General features: G+C 36.1%; 1 protein-coding gene across 3 annotated transcripts in view; it reads left to right on the top strand.

Annotated features, from left to right (window-relative positions):
* The window catches only part of TLL1 (tolloid like 1), a 141,235-nt gene that overhangs the window by 83,861 nt on the left and 32,414 nt on the right, over positions 1 to 24,960 (top strand). For 2 of the 3 annotated variants that reach the window (XM_074866524.1, XM_074866525.1), the window contains 6 exons: positions 307 to 412; positions 3,293 to 3,417; positions 10,537 to 10,652; positions 18,210 to 18,312; positions 19,734 to 19,850; positions 20,892 to 21,037. In XM_074866524.1, coding sequence (XP_074722625.1) covers positions 307 to 412; positions 3,293 to 3,417; positions 10,537 to 10,652; positions 18,210 to 18,312; positions 19,734 to 19,850; positions 20,892 to 21,037 — 713 coding nt within the window. Of the gene's footprint in view, positions 1 to 306; positions 426 to 3,292; positions 3,418 to 10,536; positions 10,653 to 18,209; positions 18,313 to 19,733; positions 19,851 to 20,891; positions 21,038 to 24,960 lie in introns of all 3 variants that reach the window. The other variant, XM_074866526.1, reaches the window with a different exon arrangement.

Here is a 24,960-nt window from a genome sequence, read left to right as displayed (position 1 = left end):
GGAATTAAGAACCAATCCAGCAAATCTTATGGGTTCTAGAGGAAGCACAACGTGTGGGGGGCCTTTATGTAGGTTGAGTGAATGAGAATAGTCTTTCTAAATGCCAAATATAGGAATTCGATGTGTGTTTCAGAAGACATGTCTGCTCTCTTGGTTAATAAAATCACACAGTTACTTCCAAATGGCTAAGATTTATGAATGTCAGTGGGTGATTAGGTTAGGATCTTTGTTGTTTTTCTTTTCCTGTTTGGTTTTTATCTTCACAAAAAAGATATTAAAGAAAATCTAATTATCAATCATTCATAGGTCAGGAATACAACTTCTTGAAGATGGAGCCTGGAGAGGTGAACTCCCTTGGGGAACCATACGATTTTGACAGCATTATGCACTATGCTAGGAACACCTTCTCAAGGTTGGAGTCTCAGGTTATACCTTTTGACTTTTAATTCTATTCCTCTCTGTGAACGCTAAGAACTATTCTTTTTTAACTATCCCAAAATCACTTAAAATGTCCCTTGTGAAATAGTATTCTTACAGCAGTCAAAGCACAGCTTGTTTATTTTAAGTCAGAATAATTTAATTATATATTTAAACCTGTTTTGTTTCTGTTCAGTTTCAAAGCAGCCTTTTGATCTTGCTTCAGTTCTTTAGATTTTAAAACAAGATAATCTGGAAGCATCATTTCATGTAATACTCACTTTCTTTCTGTCTCCACAAAAATTTGAACTTAGAAAAGCCAAATGAGTGAAATGGTTAGGAATTTTATGTGTAACATGACCTGTTTTCTTAAAGAGAAATCTCCTTTGATGCATAATGTCTGAGTAACTATGGATTATGCAGGTAGAATACGTTATGGTATTAGTACATCTACCACGCAAGCCACAGCCTTTGCTAAGGACTACAGTCAACCATTTATAACAGAGGTTGCAGCCTCTTCTCTGTTGTTTATACAGATTGTTACAGTCATCAAAACCATATAGTAATGAGTTCTGCTGGTTTTGCTCTGGCCTGTTGCAGGCTGATCCATTCCCAACTCCATAGTAGTTCACTTGGGTCTCAGTCTGAAACTCTGCATGGTTGTGGGGAGCTGTACAGTGGGCTGTTCCCATAGGCTAGTCCTACTCTGGAGAATAAGTGAAGAAGGAGCCTTTCACCTGGTCTTCTGTTATATTTCATACCAAGTCACAGTTCAGCTAATTACTCTCAAAAAATATCAAAGTAATGTAAATTAAAAGAAATCTTAAAAAAAACCCCAACATCAAATGCTAATTTGAAAAGTTATGTTCTTAGCTTTTTTTTTTTTGTCCAATTCATGCATTTCAAGGCAAAAATACTAGACAATCTGAGACTGAAATAAACTGAAGACTGCCAGAAATCTCACCAGCCTTTGCAAATTTCTTAAGCTTGTTCTCCTCAATGTAAATTATATTATTAAAAAAAAAAAAAAATGTTACCAGAGAATGTATTCAGCATACACATAATTCACCCCTGGTAGAGCATGGGAATGAGCCACATGAGGTAGATATTAGTCACATTGCTTAATCCAGTTGCAGATACCATTACCTTAAGGAAGAGATTATACGAACCTATATAAAATAGAGTAATTTAACAAGCTGGAACCCCCCTGAGTCCTAGGGCAATGACAACATCAAGATAATTTGATTTGTGGGCCCTGACCTCACCACTTTTGAAGCTGGTAGAAACTGATAGTGCCATGAGTAGGCATGTCTTGCCCCAAGGTAAAAGAGGTTGTTACTTCATACTGTTTTAAAACAACCAGCAAATGCTTGAGGTCATGTATTGATTTGCACTGATTTATCTTGAAAGCATGAGTTGAGCTCAGTGTGGCATATTGCCAGCTGTTTCTTGTTAGACTTTACTCACCTGGATAAGTAGTAGAAATCACAAAACATCATAAAGTTCTAGTCACACACAATGATGTTGTTCATGCTGTATTAAAACTGTTACAGGTTGTTCCCCTATGAAAGTGCTAAGGCATTTAAGAGAGGATTGTTTTCACATTTTTCAAAATATGAATAGCGTCAGTTTCAGGTTGTACTGAAAATGAGTGGAAAATATAATTTATAGATGCAATGACTTTTTTTAAATAATAATGTGCCTTATTTCTAGAAACTGAATAATGCCATAAGTAGTTTATTTCACTATTTACATTAGGGTAACATCCTGAAATTAGTATTTTTTTGCAAAATTTCTAGTGATGCCACCAGAAAACTGACTGGATAAGGAGAGCAATATGTACCTGCAATACTCAAAATGGTTCATTTACTATAATTTTAAAACCAATCTGTATTTGTAAACAGTATTCCTAACTACAAAGATCCCTAATGTCCATTCATTTTTGGACCTACATTATGCTTGAAGATACCAGTTGTACTTTTCAATAAAAGTCTTATAAGTATACAAGAGAGTATAAAAAAATTAAAGAACAAGAAAATACAGAAACATACTCATCTGTTAACTTCCATTTTATGGGGTTTGAGATATTTTCAAATTCTGTAACATGATAATAGAACTTAGTTTTGTACCTTACTCATTTAAAATTTATTTGAGACTACCAAAATATTTTGGATCATATTTAGAATTGGGGAAATTTTGAATAAAACTGCACGTTTGGAACAAGTGCTTTTGTATTATATTTAGTCATTTAGGGTAAATGTTATTAAAAACAGGTATGGTAAGTTGATATATCTTATTCTAAAGCAAGCAGAGGCTGGCAAGTAAGCATTTATGTTTCAAAAGCAGCAGCAGCTAGTTAGATCTGTTATAACACCTGATAGAAGAATGACTAACAAGTGTGCCTGACTTTACCTGCTCTTAGACATACAAGTCAGACTTTAAGACTTCCCTTAAAAACTTAGTTAGAAATAGGAACTTTGTTATTAAGAATTTTGTGATAGGGTCCAATTTATGTATTTTTATATAATTTTATATTTTTTTTCAATATAGCAAGAGCTTAACAGCAGTGCCTTTTTTCTGTGTAGTCTTAATAGTAGTAAGAGATTTCCCTCCTGTTGTTTAACAGAAATACAAAAGCTGATACATTAATTGATGTACTGAAAGATTTAATAACTCTGCATAAAGTTTGCCAATCTGAACAATTTTTATGACGTTTTCTGTATTTAAAGTTCTGCATTTTACCAAACTCTTATTTATGCCAAATGTAAATTCTAGATTTACAAAATAGCTTTATACAATCATAAAACTCAGACAGTTTTATCACAGAAACCTGATAGGGGTTTTTGGGGTCTATTTTTATTTTTATTTTTTTTAGGGGCATGTTTCTGGATACCATTCTCCCTTCCCGTGATGATAATGGTATACGACCTGCCATTGGCCAGCGTACTCGTCTAAGTAAAGGAGATATTGCACAGGCAAGAAAGCTGTATAGATGTCCAGGTATTGCACCACAAACAAACAAAACCCACATACTAGCAACTGTTTGACTTGTTGTTCAAGAAGAATGATAAATTCTTTGAGTCAGCTGCTCAGTAGTCTGTTTCCGTGTTGGCAACTGACGTAGGCAGTTCAAGAATTGAATCATAAAAAAATCTTATAGATAAGGTCTCTGGAATGCAAAGCACTTAAGGACAGATAAACTGTATGAAGCAACACTTAGTTCCGTGACATGTCAGTCTTTGTTTTCCTTAGCTGTTCAATGACTAGAAAAAAAAAAGTTTAATATAATTTCTGGTTTGCATATTGACGGGAGCCCTTTTTTATTTGCATTCAAGTACAATGCAGAAGGAGCAAATTAAATTATTGCAATCGGCTCTGAACACATCATATTTTTGAAACTTTGACAAATAACAAGCCAGGACAACTAAGTTATAAACTCTTTTATGGGTGAACTGGTTAGATCTTATTACAAAATTTCTACAGTTTTAACAGATACATTTGGTATTTGAATATCTTCTGCCTAATTCTAGCATCCTATAATTTCAATGATTATTAATGTTTTATCTCAAAGTAGTGTTGGGGTAGAGTTGCTGTCTGTCTCAGAGACATCAGTGGCAAGTCTGGAGTAGTCCAGAGTCAACCCTGTGGTTCTTGTTGTTCTTTAGTGCTAGTTCTTCACTAAGTGCTGGCAGAGTGATAGAAATCTCAAAGCAAAAGGTTTTACTTTCCTTACTCTATGTATGGCTGATACCAGTTTTAATCTTTGGTGTCAACCAAAGCAGTTCAAAAGTACCATCTCTCAGCCAGAATTTGCCAGCAAGGTCCTTGTGGAAGGCCAGACATACCAGCTCTGTGCCACACAGGTTTTACAGCCCTCCTACTCTTCATGGGAATTAAGTATCTGTAACTGTTTTAAGTCAGATAAAGGGCTATTTTTTACCACCTGATCAATACAGGACTAAAATGAGGGATCAGGACTGAAGTGATGGAGCTGCTTCAAATTTGTATCAGCAGCAGTGGGACCTACTGAAGATCTGGGGCATCTGATGTGCATTTGATGTACACTGTACAGCTGAAACATACTTTTCCTTTGTGCTGTAAGTACAGTGAATCATAATCTTTTATATACCAAGAACATGCACAGCGCTTCTGGGCCTACCAGAGGAGAAACCACTTTAACATATTTTCTTTAACAACTGTTCCCTTTGAAATAATTTTTCCTCTTTCCTTTTGGTAGAGAAAGTACTTGAATAATGACATTCTTCTTGGCAGCTGTATTTCTAAGAGTATACAGAGAGCAACAATTTCATAAACACAGATAATACATATATATTTTTGATAAAAGACAAATTTTGGAGACAAAAATAGCCTATAGAATTAAAACTACTGTGAAAGTATCTTATGATCACATTGGCTTAAGAGGGAAAAAAGTATATAAATTACGGCCAAGGCTGTTTAGTGTGTGTATAATACTCTAACATGTACTTTCAGTCAACTTAAACAGATGCAATGTGCTTTTTGAGCTAATGTTCAGATAGTTGTTCAGAGAAAATGTCCTTTTCATTTAATTCATGAAAAAGTATAAGGATGAGTTATCATTTCTTTCAATGTCTTGGAAGTCTTGTTGAAAGGTAGTTTCAGAGTATTTTAAAACCACAGTTGTTCAGCAGTAGTGTGCACTTTAAAAGTAAGCTATTTTTTGCAGCACTGGTGAACATGGGTCAGAGGGATAATAAAAATGAACAGTTGGTTGCAGGATCATGCTCCTTTTCTGGCACTTCACTTCAGCAAACTTTGTGATGAAAGACATTGGTTTTCTAGCCTTACTTAGATGAGCCAGTCCATAAAAGAAAGTGAGTTTTAAGCAAGAGAAAAAGGCAAAAGGTTTTGCTACAAGTTTTAAATAGCATACTATTTTTTTCAGTTGATATTTTTAATAGGAGCTGTATAACTGAATAACAAAACATGAACATAAATATCCAATAAAGAATGAAACTCTCTGAAAGTTGTACAGTACTTGTGATCTAATAAATTTTCCAGCAAATAGTGAGACTGAAAGTTCAGACATTAAGGTTTTGGTTTTATGAAAAGAATCATGTGATCATTGTAGTATATAGGAATAAAATCCCTGACACTGTTGGTTTTGGAGGTGTGTTATATTTCCTATTTCAGACAAAAGACGTTAATCATGATGTCTACTTACGATAAAACAGCAGTTTTCAAACACTAATAACATCTGCATTGTTTCATGTGTTCATTTGTGTTGCCTTAAATGTAATACGGTGAAAATACAGAAAACAGTAACTTAAACAAATTCGTATTTTCAAGAGACGCACACTTCTCTGATAAAGGATTTTGTGGTATTGTGCATATTACATCTGGAGTCCTAGTTATTCCTGCAAGCAGTTTCTGGTCTAAGAATCTGCTGCATTTTCTGGGACCCGTAAACATGAAGTTGAGCTCATGGCTGATGGAGAATACAGCTGATCCTCACAGCAGTGAGGCAGCTGAGCCTTCCGGGTTGTTTTAGCTAGTCAGGATATTCAAGGTCATTATTCAGGAAAGGACTTAGTGACAGAGAAAGTTTTGAGTTTGGTGAAGCCAAGGCATGAGATTTGATAACCTGTCTTTCATCAGCTGAGTAAGCGCCAGGACTCAACAACCTAGCAACAACAATTTTGGTTTGTTTTTAACTTTCCTTAGGACTTTTGTCAAATGAAAACATAATTGCTGATAAAGATCTGTTACATTTTAATACTGAGTTACATTGTTACACAATAGAATAATGAGAAAGCAAGCAAATAAGTTGAGGGTCCTTCCTCTGCCAGTCTTATTTTGAACTTGGAGTTTCTCGGCATTTGAGAACAGATCTTGAACTTGAAGGCTGGATGTATTACAGTGCTTTTCAGACTGTCTAATAGAGTAATAGAATATGTTTCCTTCTGGTGTAGCTACTAAAATTTCAACACAGGTCTACCTTTATACTTTTACATAGAAATTGTAGTTGATTTAAAATTCATACGTAGTTTTATAGGAGCAAGAGAGTAAGAAAGGGAAATGATGGAGAAGGGTACTCTTAGGCAGAAAGAGAGGACAAGAAATAAGTGGGTAGAGTGGGACTGAATAACGGATGGGAAAGGAGGCTCAGACTGGCAGCAGAAGGCAATCCAGAGGAAGAGAAGGTGGATGGAAGAAATTAAGCAAATTTACAAATTGCCAGGGTCTGTAACAATACGTGTGGAAGAGAGCAGATGAAGGATAGCTACCCTGGATCTTCTTTTGTGCTGTTCTCACTGTTTCTCAGACTTAACTTGCTCCCATCTCTATTAGATTAGAAAAAATAGTGTTCACCTTGAAAAGTCAGCCTTTATTCACTACATAAGGAGGATTAAGGTTTTTAGATTAAGACTGTTTCCATATAACTATAAAGGGGAATCAAGTCAACAGTAAGACACTGAGTTGTAGTAAACTGATTTAAGTTTTTTGGTTTAACAACTACATTATCAGCACCAGATATTTTTAGGGCTCTGTGACAGCTTTATATGCTATATATGTATAATTATACAGACTAAGTAAAAAGTATTAAAGATCTTAGTTCTCTTTGGAAAAGGGTATGCTTAAATTAGCCACATATGACGGTATGTATTTGCTAGTGCTATGGACAAGGGAAGGAGGGTTGGTTTCCTAAGTGTCCTGGAGGATCTGGGCTTCGTCATTTGCAGATTTCACTATAATCCTTAATGGAACTTGACCATGTGCATAGGCCAGCCCAGAGAGGTGTTATACACAGGCTGTGTAATTAAACACTGCTTCAGAGTTCACTAGTAGAAATTGTTTAGTATAAGCATATAATCTACCTGCTGTCTGCATCTATTGCTAATCTTTACAAGGAGAGGTAAAAATAGTTTCCTTTTCCTTACCACAGAAAGGCTTTTCAGAAGTCTAACCTTCTCAAGCTGTAAAGTGGACAGATTTTTTTTGCTTGGAGTGTGTGTGTGTGTGTGTGTGTGTGTGGAGAGCTAAAGTGGCATTTCTGCAAGTGGTCTAGCCCAGTAAAATTGATATAAGACATGACATTTGAGGGGGGGGGCAAAAAAAGCATCAGAGAAAACACTGGCAATGTTAATGATTAGCAATGGAATAAAAATGTACAAATGCTTTATAAAGCAGAGGTGTATAAGACTGAAGTTGTAATTAAGTTCTTCTGGCAATAAATATACTAAGATTAGTTCTTAGGAAGTTTAAATAAGTGGCCCTTACCGCTCATTTTCCTTTTACATTTCTTTCCCAAAGTGGCCTCCATTAGTAATGGACCGTCACATGATAAAATGTTTATAATCTACCATTTTATAAGCCTAATCATGAATACTGTAGTTTCCACAGTCCAGTTACAGAGAAAACCTTTACATTCTCCAGTGACAGAATTTTAAGTTTCAATTACTGTTGACCCATTGCAGAGGAATGTGCTTTTAAACAAGAAATGCCCAAATATCACCCTGTTTACAGCAGCTCTGGAAGCCAGCCTGGAACTCAGATCCCATAGATAATTAATTCAAATATTGATTGGTATAAGCTGTTCTTGTTATAGTTCCCTTGACTAACCAAGAATTTTAAATTAAATGGTAAATATGGTGAAAAATGTAAAGGTCAAAAATATTTTATAAATTCTAATTGTGTTAATTCTTAGTAGAAGTTATCCAATTACAATTTTTCTTATGCTTCCCTTAAATACAGAGATATTTATGAAAACTTTTATTTGATAGAGAGCTCCCAGGCATTTAATATAGATATAAATTAAATTGCTGTAATAACTAGCTTTATTCTATAATTCCTAGAAAATGTTCCATGGCAGCTTTTGCAGCTTAAAATCCATAGTTTTAAGACTATATGCAACTTCTGTATATGGAGCATGGAGTGTTATTAACATTCTGGAGAAAATAATCCTCCACTCTCTATGAGAGAAAAATTCTGAAATGTTTTCAAAAATGCAAAGCTACTATGCTTAATTCATTGATGTGTTTACCTTTATAAAGGGGTAGTTTAGGGACTTTAACAGAGTAAGAGGTAGTTACGCCAGGGTCTTCCTCCTCTCCCCTTATTAATTGCAGGGCTTCATTTGAACTGATATCTTGTATGTCCCACATACTTGATAGCATTTTATTTGCTTATATACTTCACATTATGTGGGTGTGTGCATTGCATGACTTTGTAATCAATATTTGTGTTAATTGAGTTAATTGAAAAAAATGCAATGTGAGTGGAAAAGATTGATCAAACAGCATCCCCATCTCTCATTGTGTCATCTGCCGAAGACTTGCTTAGTAACTGTAGTGTTGGAGAAATAGTTATAGCTAGAGCAAACAGAAGATGTACTAAAGCTTTGAAATATGGTTGTATGCCTTGTGAGAGTATGTTCATGCAGTGTAGTCTCAATGAAGCCATATGGGGGGTGGGGGGGCTCTAAAAACAGTGACCAGAATACTTGGATCCTCATGGGTCTCCTGAGTTGTGCATGCATCTGCTTTGCAGGGTGGTATCTCCTCTTTGGGCCGTGCTTTCCTCTACTCCTGTACAAGACTATGATTTTACTCTTGGCCTTCTCTTAAGTGCTTTATATATGCTTTGTAAGCTATGATACAGTTCACTGGTGCTGGGGGAACCCAGTACAGTACTCTGCAATTTATTTAGGTTTTCATTTGTTACTGTGTTGAAAATAAATTGTGAGCAATTATGAATATAGCCTTTTCACTGAAAAGGCTTTGTACAGAAATAATTGTTTAGCACTGAATACCTTTTTTTATGTGTCATTTTCTGTGGCCACCTGCAATTTTTTAGAAGATAAAACCACATTTTTTAAAATGAGGAGAGAAAAATAATTTTTTCTGTTTCATTCCTGAAGGACATGGTGACAGTGACTTTGGCCATTAAATTTTTGGGGGTCTGCACTGATCTTTCTTTTCTCTCCTCATCACAATAACCATTTCAGTGTCAGAGAGCATATTTAATGCCTTGAATAAAGCTTATGCCTGATATTACAGTGTAGTTGTCAGATTACATCTTAGACGCATTTTAACAAGACAGCATTTACAGCTGTGTTGTCTGTTTTTGTCATAAACAATCTCTTTCTTTGTCCCCTTTTATTTAAAGATTTTCCAGATCATTTATAATTCATTGAGATTTTGATGATACAGTAGTTCACCTGCTGGCACTGGTAGCACTGTAATTTGAAAGCACTGCAGATCTGATTACACTGTCAGTCATGGGATAATGTTCTCAAATTCACATCTCTCGTATCACACCTGCAAAATCAGTGGGTGAAACAACTTGATTAAGGTCAAAAAAGATGACTGACTGAGGTGTGACACCCTACCAGAATCAGTTTTAGTGGCAGAGAATGGCAGGAGCTTCCAAAGCTATATTTCAGTGTGAAGAGGAATTATTAACCAGTCTACCAGCAGCTAGTAGCATGATTGACAGGTGAGATATGGGTGTTAAAAGCTTCAATAATAAAGAATATAAAAGCCTTTGGTATTTTAGGACTTAAATTTGCTTTGCTTTATTACTCACTTCTCTATGAATCACTGTTGCAAGAGATTTTGTTGAATATAGGATTTTGTTTTCTATACCAATATAATTGAGTGAGTTTAGGTCAGATCAGTCTCTCATGCGGGCAAAATACTAAATTAAATGAAACCACTGATGAAATTCCAGTGTGGTGCCAATCATCCCATGCCAGCTTTTGTTTTACTTTTGTTTTAGTTCTTAAAGGACATGTCTAAGGGTGTGGCTAACATTTTTTTCACTGAAGTAAATTTATATGTATAATTTTGCAGTTGATTGACAGCAATGACATTTTTAAGACTGCTGTAATTTTGGTTATGTCAGCAAACAGCACACAAGTGAAATAGTTCATGGAATAAAAACATCCTGTGTAAAATGGAATGAATGTCAGACTGGCTTAAAATCATGGTTTTGAATAAATCATAAAATAACTAGTCTGTTTTCCATTCTGCATCTGCCGTGAGTTAAATGTATTCTGAGTAGATACTGGAAAGATGCATTTTTTTTTTTGTTAGGCGCATTCAATTTTATATTTTTACTGTCTTTTGTTTCTTTCAGCATGTGGAGAAACACTGCAGGAATCTACAGGCAACTTTTCTTCTCCAGGATTTCCAAATGGTTATCCTTCTTACACACACTGCATATGGAGAATCTCTGTGACCCCAGGGGAGAAGGTATTTGACATTTCGTCAGCTAAACACAGATACTATTTTCAAACTAAAATGTTGTGTTTCTTTAGCTATTCAAGTTTATGGTTGTATAATAATTGAAAATAATGGTATGCCATAAAAAATGGGACCATGAACTATGTGCTATTGACTTGGCTTTGGTCTGTGACATTAGAACCACATCATCTATTTGGTGGCTGTCCATGTGAAATGAAGGCATGATTCCAATCTGCTACTTGTTTGCATCATGAAATCCCTTCAAAACTGGCTTTCAATTCAGTTGGTGGTTCAGTGTAAAGGTGGAAGAGGTAGTTCGGGCTCCTGAATGGTCTTTCCTCCAGCACAGGCTCGGGCAAGCTGACTGAGCTGTGTGGGGCTGATAGCTGGGCTCTGCCTAAGGAACCTCTTAGTATGTTGAATGACATATATCTAAAGTGAAACAGTAATAACATGGGGTAAAGAAAGTGTCATTGTAGGTCTTCCCTGGTATCAGTTCTAGTGCATATAGTTTTACTTTCTGGGCATTAATTTTAGCAGAAAAGTGGGAAAAATTTTGGCTTGGTGAGAGCAGTCTGGGGAGAGAAACGTGCCATCCCAGTGAAAGCAAAACCTGTTCTTCTTGTGTACACTTTCAAAACTTGCTAGCTGAATCTTGTTTTAACTTATTCTCAAATATTAGCCTGACTCAAAAGAAATAAGGATAGAGGCAGCAATGGGAAGTATCACCTAAGACAAAATATGCAAGTAAAAAAAAAGAATGGAAATTTCTTTACAAGAAGCAGTGGCCAATATTAAGCAGTCAACTACAGCCTAAAGACTGAAATATAGAACCTAGCACTAACCTCAGTACTGGAGAGTCCAAAGAGGAAAACCCAGCATTTGTGACCAGATATTTCAGTCAGTTTTGTCAGTGGTCTCCCACTCCCTATTTGACATAGTTTTCTCCTGATTGGATTACTTTATTCTGTGTTTCTTTCAGGTCAGGGTCCTGGTAGACACCAAGAATATATGTTCTTGATGTGCTAATAGATCCTGAGGAGCTGCAAGAGCATTTACCACTGAGGGGGATGAAAGCAAAGTTACTTGAAAGCTCTTGCCCTCCTCTGGGCAAGAGCCAGAGACAGGAGGAAAAATAAACATGCTCTGTGCTGGGAGGCTGTGGGTGGCTCTGCAGGTTGGCAGGGAAAAACAAATGAAAACAGATGAATGAGAGAAGGTTTGCACAGAAAATACAAATTAATCTAGATAGGTAATTTTATATGCCCACTATTTGTGTAGCTTCTTAGACACTGCTGTGATAACAACAAAAATGGCTTAGACTTCCTCAGTTAAAAAAACCAAAAATTGTAGCATTCATCTACAATTATTATTGGGTTTTGAAAACAATATCAATATATGAGTTAGAAAATGGTCATGCTTAAGTATTCATAGCATACTCCAACCTCATATAAGCCTATCTGTGGATGTTAGTGCAATTGTAATATATTTGTAATACCATTATGTCTTCAGATAGTAACCACCACTGGACATGTATTATACTGTACAAAAATTTAATGGGGGAAAGCCCCTGTCTTGAATTCAGCAGTGTAAGAAGACCAGTTCCTTTCCCATCTTAACCCCCACCCCAAATGGGGAAAAAGACTAAATGGAATTTTCTAGTTTAAATTTGATGTGACAAGTCATGTCTGTTAAGGCACTGTTGTGCTAATGTCACAAAGTCTTTTTTGTCAGTGCTCTTCCCATAGGATGTTTTCTGTCTTGAGATAAAGCAGCCTGTTTGCAGCAAGGACTTGATGTGAATAGCAGATAGCAGAAATGAGGTCTAAATCTTAACTAGTGCATATATCGTGGTACCATGGACACACATTATGCTTGATCCCAAATTTTCTCAGTAAATGATGATAACATATTCACATTATGAAGGTAAAATAAAAATATATTTAAATTTTTGTTCCTTTTTTTGCTGCTTTGACCCTGATAGATCTCAGGAATGTTGTGTGGGGGTTAGAGTATGTATAAGTACATCACCTCATGTTTTGAAACGTCAGCGAGCACTTTAGTCACCTAAAAATAAACTGAAAAAGGACCAGTCCAGATTGTCTAGCTCTTGTCTCTTATTTATTGAGATTTAACATTGTGCTTTGAGCATAGTTTAGAGGACTTCTATCCATGCTGCTTTCTGCAAGTACAGACACTTCTGATCTTTGATGGCAGGAAATTCAATGAAGTGTATACACTACTGCAGTGTATACACTAGCTGTAGCATTCCTTTTATTGATAGGCATCATAAATTGCCAGCCCAACCTAAAATGTGTGCGTCCCTATTGCTAAAACAAGGCACTTCATTCACCTTTTACTTTCTCTCAAGATTTAAGACTATATGGTAAACAGCTGTACACAGTATATCTATACACAGAAAAATCTCTGGAGTATGATGGTGTTAGTAATACTGTATGCCCTCTGCCAGGGCATATCCCGCTTTCTGGTGTGTAGAAATTTTGTTGGCATAGGGAGTTGCAACTGTGCCAGTGGTTTTTTTGAATCCACCTTTTTGAATAAGTTACATTACTTTCTAATTTTCTTTAATGTTTTACATGAATGATAACATAGGTCAGATAAATCCTTCGTTGATATGGGAAAAAATATCACCTGCAGAAAACTTAGTACTACCTGGTGTTTGCTATGTATTTTGTGCTTTCTTATCCCAGGCAGTAGAAGGTATGATATATTCTCTCTGAAGCTGCAGCAGCACAATTGAATCTGCGGTGTAATCAATAATTTCTTAATTGTGCTGACAAATACCCATTGATTGTTTTTCCTGTGAAGACTTTCAGCCATCCTGTCCCCTTGAACAAGCTCTGCCTTGTCTGTAGCTCTATTTAATACTTTGCAGAACTGCAAATCAGAATCTTAAATATGTTTGTACTTGTTTGGTTCCTGACCAGAAATCATGCTGTGACAGATTGGGGGTTCTGCCTTTGTACAGCTAATGAATTCTGGTCAATGTTAAGGAATTGCTGTATCATCAAATACCTTGGCACATCAGAATGAGAAAAGGCTGTGAAGGTTATTTCATATAGTTTCAAAGGCGGGGGCCATTGAAGAGGCTCATTAAATTTTAATGGTTTCGTTTAGACAGCAGCACTTTGAGACATGATCACACCTAAGTAAAACCATCCTTTTCCCAACTCTATCCTGGCAACTTCACTGGAACAGGTTGCCCAGACGAGCTGTGGATGCCCCCTCCCTGGAAGTGTTCAAGGCCAGGTTGGATGGGACTTTGAGCAACCTGATCTAGTGGGGAGGTGTCCTTGCCCATGGCAGGGGGGTTGGAACTAGATGGTCTTTAAGGTCCCTTCCAACCCAAACCGTTCTGGGATTCTAAGGTTTGGAAAAAGGCAAATTTCCAAACAGAAAACAGAAATATGATGTTTCAGCTGTGTCATGGAAAATGAAGACTTGTGGCTAGATTGGTGAGAGACCTCCAGGCTCTACACAGCTGAGCCAATAGAAGATGTATAGGACATGGCTTCCATAACTTGCTTCCAACAGAGCTGGCTGGGTTAGCTTAAGCAGCTGTGGAAGGTACCCTGACCTTAACTCAGCTGTCTGCATCTTATCTGAGCAGACAAAAAGGTTCCCCCTTGTGAACCCCTCTGCCAGCACAGCTGGGGTGAGGTGGACATGGATAGAAAAGGACAAGGACACTGCTGAGGGCAGTAGAGTTTTCAAGTAGCATGGCTAGATACAAACAGAACTGCTGTGTGAATGACCTCTCTGCCATCCTCAGAGGTAGATTCAAATAGCACTTGGAAACATGTTAAAAGACTGAAGCGGAGGAAAGCATATGAATGATTGTACTTTTAGCCAGATCTGCATATTTGTCATGGAGAATAACATGGTAAGTAGGTGGTTTTGGAATTCTGATAATATTTGTGCATTTATTTCTTCAGTACATGTCCTTGAAGGAGTGCCTGAATAGTAGAGGCAAAACACCCTGCGGGTTAGACATCTGGGAAAGTGCATTTAAGCTAGAAGAAGTTTGAGAGGTGTAGCAGTAGGCAAAAGCAAAGAGATTAGTTTTGAGGTTCCCCTTCTGTGAAGGAATAGCATGGGAAGTCTGTGTGCAGGAAAAGAGACAGGGAAGTTGAAACAGGAGGTGTTGCAGTTAGACTAAAAGAAGCATGAAAGCATGTGGATGAACACGACAGTAACCTAGTGAATGCCAGCTGAGAGGATCAACTAATGCTTTGATGCATGCCGTTTTTAGGTAAACAGTGCAATAGTCTGGAAACTGAGTAGTATGGTATTGAAGGATTTCTGTCCATTTTCTCAGTAACACTGAAAAGAAAGCGTTCTTCCTATTTTGCAAAATTAAAAAATAAGAGAAATCATTCTCCACCAAGACCCTGGTGAAAAACTGGCAAGGGAAAAATGAGAGCCATCTGAAGAGAGATGTAGGTCAATAGTTGGATTGAACATAGAGGTCGTTAGGTAGAAACCCAGATTGTAGTGTTTGCTCTGCTGAGGGTGCATCCAAAGTGTATACACTACTGAATATAACACCATAACTACGCTTACCTGAATCATACAAGTTGTCCTTCTGCTGTTGAAATTTGTTCTATTTAACCTGACTAGCCACATCTGAAATGGGAAAGGAGTCTTAAAATCTAGCTCACAGAACTTGCAGAGAGATAGGACATCTAGAATCAAATATTGGATGTCTCAGAGTTCAAATCCTTGAAGTTCAACAGTGGACTGTCTGGATGATTTGCCTACTGGCTTTCACAAAAACACCTCAAACCTCCTAAAAGACACAAGCAACACTCCCTCCTTTCCCCCCCACTCAATTCCCTACCTGCTCTAGCTTTAAAAGCGCTGATTTGTTATATTTTCTATATAAAACCTCTTTATTGTTCTAATTCAGTGAACGATTAAATGGGTGAGCATTTCATTATCCTTATAAATTCCATGCTTATGAAAATATCCCCTATCTACATAATACAAGATACTAATTGTGACTGTTTTTTTAATTAGGACTTAATTTGCTTTGTTTTTCAAAGTTCAGGGAAAGGGTATCTATATTGAAAAATATTTCAAGATATTAGAATGTCTATTACTGCAAACGTCTCAGTATAAGAACGTGTTTTCCTTAAATATATCCATTTCTACTGTATTTTCTATTGCAACAAAGAGAAGGGATTGCACAGCAATTGTGTCTGATTTTAGATTAGTCCATTTTCATCTCTGAGCTCAGGAAGAAAGCCTACAGTATTATTTGATTGCTATAGGTCTTTATGATTCAGAGTGCCAATGGCAGCCTGGACATGAATTAGTATTATCTAAATATATTTCTAATATATCAGACTAACATTGAAGCAGACATTCTTTGCATATAGATCTGAGACTAAATTATTGCCTTCCCTTGTGGCCCTAAAATGACAGAAGGAAGAGGCCAAAAGAGAGAGGGCAGTCTATATTTGTTGCATCTGCTACCCTAAAAACATACCAAACCTGCTTGCAGGATGTTCCCATGGAGAACTCAGTGCTAGAGGAAGACTGCTGCTTAAGCCACCCTTTTTCAGGTTCTGTGGATGTGGTAGCAGCTTGTGGATATAAATGTTTGGCCAGGTATTCGTTTATTCAGTGCTATCCTGATGGTTCTTGGCATGCTTCATGTCCCATACCTTCATCCCACAAGGCTGTGGCTGCCAGCATAATGTGCCTCACTGTACAGGACATCTGGCTGTTAGGTTTTATGTGTGGCCTTACAGATGTTTTCTGTTTCCCATGGCATCATGGTAGTAAAGGTGAAAGCTGAATAGAATCACCTGTGAGCTTGGTCTTCCACCCAGACAGTCAGTAGTGTCAGTGCTAAGGGGTAGGGGAAGATACAGCTTTTAAGATTGTCCAAAGTTTTCCCATTCTCCACTGAAAACAGATTTCTGAGAATGTAATTGCTCGTATGGATGTACTTAGTTATTTTTTGTGGAAAGTGAAAGCAAAATCCATGCTAGCCTAATATTAAGACACACAGTGTTTTGCTATGAAAGATTGTCTCCATTTTGCATTGTTTGGAGAATGGTCTTACTGTAACACTCTACCACCTACACATCCAAACCACTGAGCTTTATGTTATCTTTGAATTAGCTTCCTCCAATAGCTCATAGTTTTTACCTTCTTAAAATTAAACTGTCTGAAAAAGTTCTGCCTTTCTGGTCTAATATTGTACTATGTTGTGGTTGGAGAGACACCTGGTGCCTTCAGAGGAGATGGAAGTAAAACCATCCCATCTGACTATCTGAGCCTATTCTTGTAGTTACGGTGTTATATTTCCTCCCTGCAGCTGGACTAAGGGTAAATTCCTCTCCTTTCAGCTGACGCTCACAGCTGTTTCATTGGCTGCCATGGAGATATATTTTTGCAGTGTGAGGTATTTGCTACCGTGTAGCAATTCATGTTTACTTCATAATAACAGGTTTCGATTGTGAGTTCCTAGGATCAAAGCTAAAAATAAAACCACTTCTATGCTCATATGTCAATAAATATTTTTAGTTAGGTTGAAATATTTATTAATCCACACTGAGGAACTGATTTGGAAGAAGATGAATTCTTTTTCCAAATACATCTAAATCCAGTGAAAGGGTATGAATTGGAAATGATTTTATAATACAAAATATGGATGATTTTTAATCTTCTTGTTTGGACTTTTCCCTGAAATTGCAGTTTATGGTGCTAAGACTGTCCCAGTCAGTCAGGGTCCAAACTGTAGCTATTGTGTCATCCTGTGATCCAGGATGAATCCTATTCCTGTGTTAAAAGTGTAAGGTTATGGCTGTTTAGGATTAGTATTTCTGAGCCAAAGTGGGATAATGAAATGGTCTCGGTTAGTCCTGATATTAAGTATTGAAAATATGCCTATTTACAGATGTGCTCAGTAAAATTGGAAGTCTGAGTTCAAAATGTACAGAACTTAGATTTCTGTATAAAAAACTTTATTAGAGTTTCACTAAGAGTCATTAAGGGACTGTGTACCATTTGTTTTAGTGATATTGCTTTCAGCATTACTGTCCACCATTGTCAACCATTTAACTTGTCTGAAAGTAATTTACCTTGTCAAAACAGTAGTAGAAGGAAACACCAAAATAAAACTTTTTTTTTTTTTTTTTTACAGCTGTCAGTGCTGATTATAGTCAGAATAGAATGGAAAAGGAATTGGCAGCAAAATTATCAAATAACATACTTAAAATTGTATCAGCACATCATTTTACCTTATTAGCATTCTCAAATTTTTATTTCTCAGTGAAAAGCTCCCTGTAAGCAATTAAATGTGAGTAGTCTGTCTTGAATCTACTCAAATATGTAAGGTGAAATAAAAACCTTTTATTGTTCCCAAGCAACTTTTACTTACTATAAAATATAATTGAGGAGAGATTAACTGTCTAAGTAGTTGGAATCCTGTTACAGGTGACCACTCTGAGTTCAGTTCTGCAGAATGTTATTGTGATCGTTTTCTAGTATTAACCACATGTGATTTAATAAGGTGTTCTCCTCTGATTGCAGATTGTTTTAAACTTTACCACCATGGACCTTTACAAGAGCAGTCTCTGTTGGTACGACTATATTGAAGTAAGAGATGGCTACTGGAGAAAATCACCTCTGCTTGGTATGCAACTGTTGAATCCTGCATTGTCCATAGTTACCATACTCACCGAGTTCAGTGGGCTGACTTGCTGTTGAATCCACAACAAACCTCTTGGTTTTTAGGTGTCTAGAATGTATCTAAACTTGGGGATGGGAAAAAACTCCAAATGGCCTCAAATGAGTAATTTATTTGACTACAAACCTCAAGCCTTCCTTTGATTACAGTTGACTTATTCAGCTGTATGTGTGGAAAGATGAAAACTACAAAATGTGCAACAAAATGTTGCTTTGCTTATGGGTATTGAAATGTGAAATTGCCATAGTTTTATTCAGAGAAATGAGGAAATAGAATACAGGCAAATCTGTAGAGCAAGTGATGGAAAATCCATAGAGCATGTGATGAGCACATGCGCTGTGGTCGAGAACACCCACTGTAGAGTTGTACTTGTGAGCTCTGTTCCTGTACTTTTTAAATTATTCATAGAAGATTACTTCTAATTCTTCTTTGTATGTCCTTCCTTGCTCTTGCAGAGAAAAGACATGCAAAGCAATAATGAATTAAGTCTTAGAGTTGCAACTAATTTACAGGAATCTGCAGCCATCATTTTCTTAATTCAGAGGGTTAGTGCAGAGATTTCATACCCCATAATGCCACTGCCCAATCCAGAGTCTCCGTTTGACATCCCATGATCTCTGATTGAAACTGGGGATTTCAGATCATAGGGAACATGAACATCTCTGACTTCTTGGGTCAGTTTTGTTGTTGTTTTTAGAATGAAGACTAAAACTATTTGTTAGCATCCTAACAGCCACAATTTAAAAACAGCAAAAAAGAAAGAAAAGGAAGCAGATACAGAGGTCAGTTTTTTAACAATAGTGCCTATTTTCTTGGCCTTTAAAAAAAAAAAAAAAAAAAGAAACAATTAAGATCAGACAGTAATTACCCTTCTCTCCTGTTCCCTTCTCTATCACCTAGACAAACAGAAATTTCACCTACCTAGGCTGAATTTAAGAGGATAATACAGTCCAGGGTCATTTGGATGTTAGTCTTTAAATCTCTTTGGTCCTTAGACACGATGAGCGGAATTACTGTGACCTAGATTACGTTCCCATTTTAAGATTAGTACTTGCTTTCCTCTTCCAAAATGTCTGGTATATATAGAAACAATTTATAACAATATTTTTTCTACTTAATTCCCCTGTTTTATACTTAGGCTTGTGAGCCTGGCTGCAATGAAAAGAAGTACTGAAAGCTTTATCATAAAATCTTTGTGTATTAGGTCCTGATCTGCAGGAATACATGTGCTTAACCATAAGCGTGTGAATAGTTCCACTGAGTTGGTTATGCTACTACTGTTTATAATGTTAAACACTTGTATAAATGTTTGCAGCGTTTGGCTTCAGAGGCAGCAGAAAATGCAGTTACTGGTTGCATGTTTTTAGGCAGGTTTTGTGGTGACAAACTGCCAGAAATCCTTGCGTCCTCAGACAGCAGGATGTGGATCGAATTCCGCAGCAGCAGCAACTGGGTTGGGAAAGGTTTTGCAGCAATTTATGAAGGTAAGCCTCTTATAGCATTAAAATTGACTTGATTGTGGAGGAAAAATACGAACTGGATACTTTTGGGTATTTTTTTTTTTAAAAGAAAGTCAGAAATAATCTAATATGAAATCGGTATTTTATGACTAAAAGAGACAGTAGGTGTTAAATTACTGGACAGGACATTTGGAAAGTCTTCCTGTGATCAGATTTCAGATGACCTCTTTTCCGGGGACACCACTGATAATACTCATAAGCATTTTTTACCAGTTGTTTAATTAACTAAATGTGCATGTTTGTGTGCTTAGTGTGTGGAAAGATTTTTTTTTTTTTTTTTAATACTTTCTGTTTATTCTTCAGAAAAATCTGACTTAAGTTTTCCATATGCTCTGGAATTACTTAATAGAGACACTCCCCCACACTGAGTATATTAGCAAGTCAACATTCACCTGTTTAAAATAGAACCTGTTTTCTTAAATATTGAATATATGGTAGTAAGCTGTGTGATTTAGTTGATATTCAGAGATCTTTACGTGATTATCAGTATGCTCTCTGAAGATTGCATATAATTTTAATGAAAATATTTTTTATGTTAACTGCTTCTTCAAATTCAGTGTAAGCTTGAAGTGATAAACCGTAGGTTAAAATGCATAGATCATTATAAAATATGAGATTTCTGTCTCATTTGTCTCTAAAAATTAGTAAATATTAATGAAGAATGTTTATTAAATATTTCAAAGGTGAAAAAAAGGTAAAATTTAATTATTTTGACCTTTCAAATATGTTCTGTAAAATGTATAGATTCAGATTATTCATGATTCCAAATTCTTCCTGAACATTGTAAACATGTTTAGAGCTATTAGAAATGCTGAATTATATTTGTTAACTGCAATACATATGGTATTTTAAATGGATTGTGTTTTCAATAATTTGTTCTTGGTAGACTTTTAAAATCTTTTCCAGAATAATATCATTAGTTTTAAAAAGGGGAGCATAAAATGTCAGTTTGGGCACGGGGAACAGACAATGTCATTGACAATAAGAATTTTATGCTTTTATCAGCTATCTGTGGAGGAGAAATCCACAAAAACGAAGGCCAGATCCAGTCTCCCAATTATCCTGATGACTACAGACCAATGAAGGAATGTGTGTGGAAAATAACAGTGTCAGAAAACTACAATGTAGGATTAACCTTTCAAGCATTTGAGGTAAAGGCTTTTAAGTGATCTCAGAAAAGCATCTTGTGGATAAGTGACAGTGACATTTAAGGAAATCCTCATTAAACCTGTGGATGAATTTAAGAATTCTCTGTCAAAAATAAGCTCCAGAATGCAATTCCACTCTCCATGAAACCTTCATTTCTGCAGAAATTTTCAAGAAGATTAAAGGTTTTCACGTTTTCTATGCTATTTGAATTAGAATATTTAAAGTACTGACAATAGTCCAGTTCAGCAAGTCTGCTCTAATATTCTGTTAAATAATCGGAATTTTTTCTTTGCTAAATCTTATTGTTAAAAAGGAATGTCTGTCTGGAAAGAAGCCACTGTGTTTTTTGGCTTCTGTTTTGAGAAAAAGAAAAAAAAAAGCTGAAAAAAGCCTACTTAAATTCAGTTTACAAACCTATATTTAGAGAGGGAAGAAAAAAAACCCATGGTGAGTCATACTTGCGTGTCTTTGGTGTACATCTCTCTGTGTATAACATTGATAAACATTTGTAAACTATTGTATAACAAAGAAAAATAACATTTCGTATGTCTTTTTTATGCATACACGATACACTGGCTTGTAGTTTGTAGATAAATTTAGTAACATGCTTTGAGTTCACTTGTTTTATTTGAATATGCTTCAGCAGTAATGGCATGAAGAACACTCTTTTTTAAAATCTAAACTTTTTGGCTTTATGGTGCACATAGATATAAACACAGTTATAGTAAATAGAGATATCATTTCCAACCTGTAATTTTAGTCTTACAGACAGACTTCAGGAGTATGGCTCATTTTTGCTATGACTGATGAAAGGTCTAAACATGAGATAACAAGCGTTTGAGACTTTATCAGCAATTATGAATATAAACAATGGAAATTTTAATAATTTCACAGATTCTACTTAATTTTCCCTTTTTTGTATCCTGAAATAATGTTGGGTCTAGTGCAGACAGCATCGGCTCTCCCTGTCCAAAGAGTTTCTAAATGTCATTTAGACTCTGCATGGCCTGCCTCAAGATTACTTAACATAGTATGTCAGTATCTCTTTTTAAGCACTGTTGAAAACAATGTTTTCAATAACTTTATATATTTTACTGACTAGATGTGGAGGTTTTCTAGTCTGCCATCCTTGCTCAGTAATTTTTAGTGTGATCCCTAAAGAAATGTCACTATGTCTCTACATAAGAGACTTGCCACAGTATTTGATCTCCATGCAGATGCTCAGCATTGGTCTACATGCACAGTACATTATCACTTGAACTGGCCGCAGGAAGAGAATCAAACTTCCATCTCTTATCTTTTAGGACCTTTTTTTAATCACCAAATTATGGACTATTTGCAAGTGTGAAGATGGCATGTTCATGTCTCACCATATAGGAAATAATTAGAAACAGATTATCAGCAAATGAAAGCACAATTTAGTAGACTAGTGATTAAGGTTGTAAGAAATGTCCAGTTTTTCCCCCAGACCATTTAGTATTATGGTACTCTCTAGAGGTGAAACATGTGGACTGACACCTCATAAGAAGAAAGAGGAAATCGAGCAGAAGTATAGTTGAGTGGTAGTCTCAAGTTAGTGCCTCTGCTAGATGTGTTTTGAAAGAAAAAAAAAAAAAAATTTCCAAGAGTAGGACTTGAAAGGTACATACTTTTCCAGGGAGAGTCTGAGCTGTGATTCCAGAGTTGCAAGATGCCGTTGAGCACCAAATGAGGGGCCCCAGAAAGGCACAAGACTTCTGTTATATCTGCCTTTGTAACATTTCTTACTGGCTCGTCCACAAGGCTCCCTGCTGAGAGTGAGAGTTGCTTTGGAAACTGCGCTGAAGCGCCTTGCCTAGACATTCACCATTGGGTCTGATTTCCATTTCAGGTCCAAGCGCCTGTATGTAGGTGTTCTGTTTTTTGGTACTAAGTCCCTCTCTGGACTGACTGAATCCTTGGTGCACTGCCCAGTAAAACAAAAAGTTGTTTAAAAATCACAGTTCTTCATGCCAGCTGAGATGAAAAAAAGTAAACGTCAGGCCAAAGAGTTATTGCTGCGTGTTTGTGAGAAAATTACTTCTCTGTCCTTTGAAAGGTACAGTTAAGTAACAGGAATTCTCATTATCCATATGTAATGCTAGAAAAAATAACTGTATAAATAACCTTCACTCTGAAATGAAAGCACTAGGGAAGCTGAGAATTTCAAACTGTATCAATGAGTCATCTTGTTTTGCCTGAGGTGGGCAACGCATTTTCCACTGAGTGTGGGATTACGCCTTCTTATTTGGCTGCCTGATGGGCAGCTACACTTTCCAGATTCTAGACAACAGCAGAGATGGTGGGACTGGTAGCTCCACCTTTTTTACTTTATTGTTATAGTCATCTTTATTATACTTTTCTCTGAAAATTAGCAGTTCTTGTATTATTTTTTTTTTAAAGCACTTTTGTTGGCATGAAGTCTCACCAGCAAAAGCAATCCAGAGGGATTAACAATGACAATTAACAATGACAAAAAATAATTGGAAGATTTATCCTGAAATATAATTTCTTCCAGCTTTGCTCTTCAAATCCTCTTCTTTTTTTTTTTTTTTTAATATATATATTTTCTGTTGGGAGAGTGCTACAAAACAAAGGTAATCTGGAAATTTTAACCAAATATATTTTATTCTAAAGTAATTGTTTGTTTCAAAACTGAAACTATGTGCAAGGAATTTTCTTTTCTTTGGAGAATGGATGTTGAGAACATCTCTGGCTTTCCATTTCACCAGGAGATTTCTTAGTGTTTTCCGGTGCTTATGTGACTGTTAGGAATTTTTTTGGCAATTTCTCAATTTAGTTCTCTAATGCCATTCAAATTCTGGGTTTCTCCAAGGCCTTCAGGAGCCAATGGTATCTTTCATTCTCCTATAAGCAATTCATTTTTCTGTAAAACTGGTTTATTTATTCTTTTTTGCATTTGCTAACTTTTTGCATATTTTCTTCTCATCTACATGTAATATCAATCTTGTGAAATTTTAATGCTCCAGTAAATAAGGTTTACAGGATCAGTCCAGTACAACTAAACTCACTGGAAGTCCTTTCATTAACTTGAGAAGATTTTATATCCTTGTAGTAGGAAGAATAAGAGACTATTGCAAGTGTAATACATCTTTGTATGTGTCCCAGATGACAGTACATCTTAAAAACTCTGAGGTACAGATAAGCAAAGCACATTTTATACTAGTTATTTTTCATTGGTTACCAAGTGCCCTAACACCAGTTATCATTTCTCAAAACCACAATACTTACCTGTTAGTTTATATGTAGGTGTAATGATTTAATGCCTTACTATAATAATTCTGATAATAATTATGGCATTACTTGCAGTAGTAGTACAGTAAAAATAAATGAATATGGTAGAATGGCCATCTTTCAAATTGTTTTATTGAAAATCAATAGCACTTTGTAAATTGGTTGACTTTTATAGTCTTAGGAAGTTTAGCAACTTACTGCTATACAAAATGTATTTTTAGCTGTTGTCTTCTGCCAAAAATAGAGTGATTCTCATAAAAGAAACTCTTCACCTCAATGGAAATTTGGTATACGTAACTCAGAGCTGCACTTCGCCTGTGAAAAATCATAATTTCCATTTTGCCCCACAGAACATGGAAACATGGAAAAAACAGATGTCAATTAAAAGTCTTGAGTAGTGGAATGACCACAGACACGTGTCGGCAAAATACACAATTCCTTCATTGATATTAGTGAGCTTTGAACCAGGTCATTTCTTTCTACGTCAGAGTGCAATATGATTTTTGCTGAGATAACAAGACAGACTTTGTTTCAAATTGGAATGTGATGTCATGTGTTTAAACTTTATTATCTAGATTAATGAAAATTTGGAATCAGTATTACACAGACAAAAACTTATCAGCGCTCAGGTAGACACATGCCTGACCACATC

Source organism: Strix uralensis, chromosome 4 (genome assembly GCF_047716275.1).
Source record: "Strix uralensis isolate ZFMK-TIS-50842 chromosome 4, bStrUra1, whole genome shotgun sequence".
NCBI lineage: Eukaryota > Metazoa > Chordata > Aves > Strigiformes > Strigidae > Strix > Strix uralensis.
Note: the sequence above shows the minus strand (reverse complement) of the source record. Positions and strands in the feature narration are given on the sequence as shown.